Raw genomic sequence first — 9,089 nt, 5'->3', positions numbered from 1 at the left:
TATTTTTTTTTTTGTAACTTTATCTTTAATTTGCTAATGTCAATCAAGTAAATTTTAACGATTATCAAATAATATAATTTCATGAATTTCAAGTATGACTTGTCCAGTCCAGTGTTAATATTTTAGTTTTGAGAGCAAAGAGGTTGCAAGTTTTTAATTGTAATAAACCCAAATTGCAGCTGTACATTAATGGCTGTACATTAGAAGCAGGAACACATCTCCATATATATCCAGATGGTAATGAATTGCACAGCTGAAAGACTGTATAATGCACTGGTGACTTGATTATATAAAGTAATAAATAGGAATGGGAAGAGTCCTTCAAGAGTGGTTTTGTTTACAGTATTCAAACTGAATTGGTCTGAAAAGGATGCTGATCATATTTTATGACTTTATTAGTAATTCCTAATAAAGAATGTCCAAATATTTGCCTTCTGTAAACAGTAGTTCATCTTTCCCGACATTGGGCTTTAGTACCATTTCCTGCACAATACTGCTTGAATAGGTTAACAAACTTGGTTATTTATATATATATAAAGAAGCTTATCTAAAAACAAACGCTGATAAAGAAAAAAAAAAAATGATAGCACCTTTTAAAGAATTTGCAAGGTCAAGCACAAAAAGTTCAAGGACAGAATCCATATTACATAATACAATAAACACTGACTTTTTCCACCCAAAACTGTTTTATCTTCCATTACATAAACACAGGATCTGTGAAAATCAACCATCATACAGTATGTGGACTGAACATAGGTTCTGTTTAAAAGTCCAGTTTTTTTTTTTTTCTTTCCTCAGTGGAAACCTGGGCACATTTTCTTCCAAGACTCAAGTTATGTGAAACAGACTCCTGTGTATATATATATATATATATATTTTTTTTTTTTTTTGTTGCCTTACACCTGCTGTTATGGGTCTGCATGATGCAATTTTGCTTTTACTTCCCTGGAAACCAAAAAGGATTTTATCATGAGATTTTTAGTGTTCCTAGTGTTCCATTTCATTTCATTATCCAATTAATATGCATTACCAAATGTGACCCTGGACCACAAAACCAGTCATTAGGGTACATTTTTTGAAATTGAGATTTATACATCATTTGAAAGCTGAATAAATATCAAATTTTTATATATTATTTATTTATTTACAAATTATTTTGTGAAAAAGTAAATTTAGGCTATTTATCTTACAATAACTGTCATGCACAAATAATTATTTTTTTCTGTTTGCATAAGTAATCTTTGATAGTCTGTTAGATTATTTCAAACTGAGGGTGCAAAAAAAAATCTAAATATTGAGAAAATCGCTTTTAAAGTTGTCCAAATTAAGTCCTTAGCAATGCGTATTACAAATCAAAAATTAAGTTTTGATATATTTACGGTTGGAAATTTACAAAATATCTTCATGGAGCATGATCTTTACTTAATATCCTAATTATTTTTGGCATAAAAGAAAAATTGATAATTGTGACCCATACAATGTATTTTTGGCTATTGCTACAAATAAACCCGGGTGACTTAAGAGTGACTTTTTGGTCCAGGGCCACAAATATTATAATAAACCATTTAAAAAAAAAAAACAATTTCCAGCATAAATAACTATTTTGATTAACTTAACATGGTATAAAATTATTAATACTGTGATACAAGAATGTTTTTTTATACTGCCCAGTAATAGGGAATATCAAAATGTGCAAAATGATACAGTACAGTATACACAGTATCAAATATTCAGGATGGTATCTTTTTGGCCTCATTGCTAAATTCTATTCAAAAGAACCTGATGGTTGCAAACATGAAATGTATGACTTTGTATATGGTGCATTTGTTATCAGATGTGCCTTTGTTGATAATATTTTTACTGGCTTTTCTTCTGTATTTGCAGTTCTGTCTCCAGAACCTAATGCTCTCGTTGAAACTCTACGCAAACTCCCCATTCTGCATGATGAGCAGTACGCACAACAGACCAGACTGTATGAATACTACAAGCCTCCGGAGAACACGCTGGTGCTGCCGTAAGTTCCCACACTGCACAAAAATACGTGATCAGGTTAGAAGTTTGTGGAGGTGTTGTCCTATTCATAGATCCAGTATTTAACTATTTGTGTACAAGATACAGGTTTGATGGTTGGTTTCTGTTATTATTGCACCAGAATAGCAATACTTCTCCCAGAATTAAAGTTGACATTATTTACTTGCTCTATCTAATTAAAAAAAGCTAAAAATACATATTAAAAACATTCTTAAAAAAAAAAAAATTCTGTCTTGTAGGATGCTGTTTCTTTTATTTTGTACACATCTGATAATATTATAGACCATGCAAATTTGTGTTATTTTAACAGGAAGTCCGCTCATTCAGCTGATCCTCTAATTCATGGGTGCTGTAGTACTGGTAGCATAATGTTTGCCCTTGTGGGATGTATATGTACTTGTACATGTTTGCATGATTTGTGTTATGAATTTGCTAGTTAGTTCAGTGGTTATGGCTATACAATAATGTTTAAGCAGATGAAATATGTGTTTCTTCTTGACAACTTCATCTCATGCATTCACTGGTGTAATTTACTGTGGCATTATTTAAAGCCTGTTCACACCATGTCTGATGACTAAAAGTCTAAAATAAATAATTCTATTTATTTATTATACTGTAATGCAGAGTCATTATAATATAATATAATAAATGTGTTTTAAATTAATATTAATTTAACATTAATTTATTGCAATAAATATTCATTTATTAAGCCAACACTTTGAAATTATTCACACCAAGTGGAACATAACAAAAGGTTACAGTGCTAAAATTGTAACATAATATATAACAAATTTTTTCATGTTTTATTTGAAATAACTGGTCTTTTAACAATTGTAATATAGCATGGTTTTTATTTCTAAGAATTACAATACACTTTCCATAATAAATGTTGTTCCACAGGTTATATGTGTAGCTTCATATTACAACCTTATGTTATATATAAGAAGATTAAATTTGAAATGCTGTATATATACCAGCCTATATTTTACATTTGGGTTGATTAAAGATATCTAATAATGTCTCGGTAATAGAAAGGAGCAGCCAAGTCAGTTTTATGTTTGGTGCCTTAGTTTTGTATTCTGCACATTAAAGGTGTGTGATTTTTGCTTTTTGCTTTTGATTTGCAAACATAACATATGCTGTAGTGGCTATATGTTATGGTTGGGTTGTGCACATGCGAGTATGTTAGAGATGAGCCAATGAAAAATTTGTATGCCAAACCCAATATCCTGTTACTTCTAGAAATCTCTATTAGTATTAGATCTATTACTCTTCTAGCTCATCAGTGCACCTAACAAGGGTGGCCCAATTTAACAGCCACATGAATATGTATGTGGTTTTAGCATAAGCTGCCCATTGTTAATAAAGACAGGTCATGCTAATCTGCTCACTCTCAGTTCCTAAATGTGGAAAATCGTCCAGTGCTCCCCTCTTAATTACATTAAGACCATGAGCTGCCCCTAGAGCGATGAGCGAAGTCTGAAGTCTGCTGCTTCATAACATTTGCTCATCCATTGACGCACAAATGGTTTTTGCTTTAACTACAGGAGACGCCCCTGAAATCAGTCAAACTCTCGCTATCAGTAAATAATCAACTTTTTTTTGTTTTAGTTGATCTAGCTAAACTAACCCATGTTTGCCTATAATGGCCTTTGCTGGTTTAAAAAAAAGAAGTTTTGCTTTACTTTAAGAGCTTGATGTCAGTGTTTGGGTGTCTTTCAAAATAAATATTACAATTTTGATGCTTTTTAAATAATTTTCTCTCTTTTTTTCCACTCCAGACTGTCCAAACAGAACAAGAGGATTGTATATTCAGTTTTAGAGTATTCTCCCCTCCTCGACTCCTGCAATATGACCACAGATGACTGGGCCACTATTGGAAAAGACATTGAGGTGCTCCCTTTTTATGTTTTAAAATTTGTTGTGTGAAACTTTGGGACTTTGATTGTATTATACAACTATTGAGCTTTGATCGGGTCACTCCCATTGGTGCGCATATTTTTTTATTTTTTTTTCCACAGCCCTGAGTTGGACAAGACTGAATGTAATGACTTGTAAACAGAACTGATCATGATTAGTTTTTTGATGCTGGTATTTTATTATTATTATTATTTTTTTTACAAAAGGGGAACTTTTTTCAATTTGTAATTGTTGGCAATCTTCTAATTTCTTGAATATAGTTCTGTGAACAGATAAACAGATTGTCAGTTGGTATTTTTTAACTTTTTTTCTCTCATGTTGACAGAAACACTATGAGCAATATGATGGTTTTGTCGTCCTGCACGGCACAGACACAATGGCTTACACCGCCTCTGCCTTATCCTTCATGTGTGAGAACCTGGGAAAGCCTGTCATCCTCACTGGCTCACAGGTAACACGTTTTGAAGGGATAGTTCACCCATAAATCATTTACTCACCCTTGTTTTTCCAAACCCATATGACTTTCTTTCTTTCTTTCATGGAACACAAATTAAGGATTTTAAAGAATAGTCTTTGACTACTTATAGAACTACATGTGCATTTTAGTTATGTCTCAGATGTTTCCATTAAATAGTTTTCAGTGCACCAGCAGACTTATAGTTATTATGCCTAAATTAATTTTTTATTCCATTTAACATTTTATTCAATTTCACATTTAAACTTGTGGCCATGAAAAAAAAGAATAATGCTGACTTCACCAATAGCTTCACAACCATCTTGTATATGGCAGGTGCCCATCTATGAGATGAGGAATGATGGGAGGGACAACCTCTTGGGGGCACTGTTGATAGCAGGACAGTTTGTCATCCCAGAGGTGAGTTTTATTGGTTTTCTGTAAGAAATGCACATATAACATTTGGATACAAAGACAAGATACCATCACATATTTGTGTTTTTTTAAGATGCTTATTTTGGAGCATGTTAACTTGAACAATATATAGCTAATGATAATTCTTATAAAGAAATGATTTTAAAGCCGTTTGAGTGAATTGCTTGCTTTCTTCACAGGTTTGCCTCTATTTTCATCATAAGCTGTACAGGGGCAACCGTGTCACCAAAGTGGATGCTGGAAGTTTTAACGCATTTACCTCACCGAATCTGCCGCCATTAGCCAATGCTGAAGTCGACATTAAAAGTGATAACAGTTCTGCCAACATACACAGTCTTATGCCCGGTTCAGACTACACGATTTTAGCCCGATTTTGCCACGATTTGCTTGACGTAGGGTGTCGTGGGGATTCGTAAACGACAATGGGCGTCGGGACGCAAGATTCCATCGTTTCAGCACGTGTAGTGTGTCATAGTGGACGACAACCGATTCCGCATCTGCGATGCTTCACGACATCACGACAGAAAGACTAGCATGTTTAATTTTTTTCCCGTCGTCTATGACGAGTTCTGTCACATTGGTGACGTTGACCAATAGCAGCACAGAAGCTCTTTCATACACAGGTTTCAAACATGGCAAAACAAAAGAGAGATGATGGTGCTGCTAGGTGGAATTATGAGATGGAGGAAAGGTTCGTGGAGCTGTGGCAACAGTACTCCTGCCTGTATGATGTGTCATCAAGGGACTACCACGACAGAACAAAGGTTGCTGGCGAACTATAGCGGAAGCGCTTCAGCAATGTTTACACTCTTGTTTTCGGAAGTCAGTCGCTAGTTCCGCCTTCTCGATGACATCACGCGCGTCGTTAAAGACGGCACGCGATGAATGGTCGGGAAGCAACGTGTAGTCTGACATGTTTCTTGTCCACGACACAACAAGATTTTAGGAGTCAAAATCGTGTAATCTGACACAGTGACTATCGTGACCGACAAAAATATTGTGTAGTCTGAACCCGGCATTAGTCCCATTTGAGTCTATTAAATTAAAAGATTAGTTTACCCTCAGCTATGAAAATTTGGTATATTATTTTGCTCCCTTTAACTGCTTTTTTTCAATTCTTTTTACACACTTTTTTCTCTTTACTATGCAATTATAATGAGGCTTTCAAGATTCAAAAAGGACAAAAGTAACACCATTAAAGTATCTTAAAGGGATAGTTCACCCAAAAATGTACAATCTGTCATTAGTTACTCACCCTTATGTCATTCCAAACCTGTAAGACCTTCGTTCATCTTCGGAACACAAATTAAGATATTTTTGATGAATTCCGAGAGCTCTCTGACCCTCCTATAGACAGCAAGGATCCTTACACGATCAAGGCTCAGAAACGTAGCAAAGAGATCGGTAAAATAATCCATGTGACATCAGTGGTTCAACAGTAATTTTACGAAGCTACGAGAATACTTCTTGTGCGCAAAGAAAACAAAAATAACGACTTTATTCAATGATTGGTCTCCTCTGCGTCACCCTATAGTGCCATTTTGGAGAGTATCGCACACGTAAACAACGTTTGCTGTTCTGTGTCAGCAGCACCATACGCGGATACGCTGTTTACATTGTTTACACTTTGGTCTGAATGTAAACAACATATCTGCCTACATACGTTGTTTATGTATGTGATACTCTCCAAAATGGCGCTATAGGGTGACGTGGAGGAGACGAATTGTTGAATAAATTAGTTATTTTTGTTTTTGCACACAGAGTATTCTCGTAGCTTCGTAAAATTATGGTGGAACCGCTGATGTCACATGGATTATTTTACAGATCTCCTTGCTACGTTTCTGAGCCTTGATCGTGTAAGGATCCTTGCTGTCTATAGGAGGGTCAGAGAGCTCTCAGATTACATCAAAAATATCTTAATTTGTGTTCCGAAGATGAACGAAGGTCTTATGGTTTTGGAACGACATGAGGGTGAATAATTAATGACAGAATTTTCATTTTTGGATGAACTATCCCTTTAAAAGTGGTCTATGTGACTGTGCTGTATTGTATAATCACTTACATTTTTCTGTTGCTTTCTTCAGAAAGTTAACATGATTTCAGAATTTTTTTAATTTTAGAAGCATGAAAGCATATTTGCATGGCTTGGAACATCTCTGTTCAACTTGTTAATGATGCATAAAATTAATCACAAACATGAGGAGTAACAAATGTTGAGTCTAAATTTAAATTTAAAACTGCAAAAAAATCACCATTGGATAGCTGACAAATGTGTTAATTAAATTTATGTGAATGTGTAAGGGAAAATGTATGTGTTGTCATCTTTCTTAATTTCTTTCTTTTTTACATTTTTGCTGTTCACTTTAATAATCTTGTGGTGTGAAGAATTAATTAGAAAGTACAAATATTCCATGTTGTCTTACAATTAGTATTATACTCCATAAATAACAACTGCAGAAATCTAATATAAAAACTGCACATGCAATAACTATACACACTTTTTTTTTAAAAGAAAACCACAAAGAAATGCTTAATTGTGTATATCATGTCATATTGCCAGACACTGCTTGAAATATCATGCCAGCTCCCTTATTTTTGATGCTGTTGTGTTATTAGTTTTATTCAGACCTGTCGTTTTAAGTATTATGCTTTGTTTTTTTTCCTCTTTAGTTAACTGGGATACTGTGTGGCGAGCCAATACAACCTCCAAATTCACTGTCAACACACAAATGAACCGTAATGTTGGTCTCCTGCGACTCTTCCCAGGAATCACTGCTGATACAGTAAGGCCGTGTGGTAATGTCTGCCTTTAACCCATTTAATCCCACCGGTCATATTTATTCATTTTTTATTTATTCCTTAATTTTTAAAAACCTTCAGTTTTTTTTTTTTCATTTTGTAATTTTACTTATTTACTATGTTATTTATTTCGGTTTATAATGAAGTTTATAATAATTACCTTCTAAGTTCCTATAATTTGTCATTTTGTCATCATTTTATATATTTATTTGTGCCAAACTGCTGCATAAGATTGATGTTTTGTCCTTTTTGAAACTGAGTCAGACAATGTTTACTTCTTTGTTAATGGAATAAAATACTTGTTTCAACAATTTAAACCAGTCTTTAAACTAATTTCTGGAGATTTGTCATTTTGTAAATGCATTTACGCTATAGACCTAGACTCCCTGTGTTCTACTACCGGTCACAATTGTGACCAGACATAAAACTCATTTTTTCATGGACTTTTCAATCATTTTTTAAATAATTGACATTGATTGTTTAATATCCTTACAAATGTCACACAAATTCATATATGTCATATCTGGGAAAAATGTGGGATTAAATGGGTTAATTGCCACATATTATCGACAAATCTCTTCATTCAGCGCAAGTACGTGTTCATTATCATATATACTCTCTCATCAGGTGAGGGCCTTCTTGCAGCCTCCTATGGACGGGATCGTACTGGAGACCTACGGCAGCGGTAACGCTCCTGACAACCGTGCTGACCTGCTAGATGAGATCCGTAAAGCGACCCAGAGAGGAGTCATCATAATCAACTGCACCCAGTGCCTCAGGGGCTCTGTCACAACCTCATACGCCACTGGCCAGGTATGGGTGTTTGCTTGAGAAAGGCCTCATGTGGGTGTATTCCAGGAGTGTGTAATCCTTTAATATTCCCTCTCAGGCTCTGAGTGATGCCGGTTTGGTCGCTGGGTGTGATATGACGCCGGAAGCTGCTCTTTCAAAACTCTCTTATGTGCTGGCAAAACAAAACCTCAGCATAGAAGAGAAGAAAAAGGTATGCAAAAATGTCTGTTAAAATTAAACCGAAACCACGTTTGACATACGAGAGGAAAAAACATTGTAAAATGTAATTCATACGTTTTTAAAGAAATGTTTAAAAGTTGTCATGCAGTGTAACCAAGTAAATAAAAAAAGTAAACAAATATAATTAATTAATTATTTAATGGGAGAGTCACACCACTTGACATATTACAATCTGAACTAATTTTGCCTTATCATAAAAAGGTCAATATTTTTAGATCCTGATATTTTAGGAGATTTTTTTTTGTTGTTGTTGTTTTTGCATGTTGGTTATACCACATGATATTTTTTTTTTCAAATATTAATAAGCAGTAAGGCAGTTTTGTTGTTAATAATAATAATTATACTAATACTAATTAGATTCTCCCAACGTCTTAATAAGGTTTTTTTTTGAAGACCTGCAAGACATTTGTGCTTGTTT

At 34.3% G+C, this 9,089-nt stretch overlaps 1 protein-coding gene across 4 annotated transcripts in view; it reads left to right on the top strand.

The window, feature by feature from the left end:
* LOC107679780 (60 kDa lysophospholipase) overlaps positions 1 to 9,089 on the top strand; it is a 15,603-nt gene that overhangs the window by 1,487 nt on the left and 5,027 nt on the right. For all 4 annotated transcript variants that reach the window (XM_016475427.1, XM_016475425.1, XM_016475426.1 and 1 more), the window contains exons 2-9: positions 1,885 to 2,014; positions 3,813 to 3,924; positions 4,277 to 4,402; positions 4,742 to 4,825; positions 5,020 to 5,146; positions 7,511 to 7,623; positions 8,267 to 8,452; positions 8,529 to 8,642. In XM_016475427.1, the coding sequence (XP_016330913.1) occupies positions 1,885 to 2,014; positions 3,813 to 3,924; positions 4,277 to 4,402; positions 4,742 to 4,825; positions 5,020 to 5,146; positions 7,511 to 7,623; positions 8,267 to 8,452; positions 8,529 to 8,642 (992 nt within the window). The remainder of the gene's footprint in view (positions 1 to 1,884; positions 2,015 to 3,812; positions 3,925 to 4,276; positions 4,403 to 4,741; positions 4,826 to 5,019; positions 5,147 to 7,510; positions 7,624 to 8,266; positions 8,453 to 8,528; positions 8,643 to 9,089) is intronic.

This window comes from Sinocyclocheilus anshuiensis, unplaced genomic scaffold (assembly GCF_001515605.1).
Source record: "Sinocyclocheilus anshuiensis isolate Anshui unplaced genomic scaffold, SAMN03320099.WGS_v1.1 scaffold676, whole genome shotgun sequence".
In the NCBI taxonomy this organism is placed as follows: Eukaryota; Metazoa; Chordata; class Actinopteri; order Cypriniformes; family Cyprinidae; genus Sinocyclocheilus; species Sinocyclocheilus anshuiensis.
The sequence above is the reverse complement of the archived record's forward strand: the minus strand, read 5'-3'. Positions and strand labels throughout refer to the sequence as shown.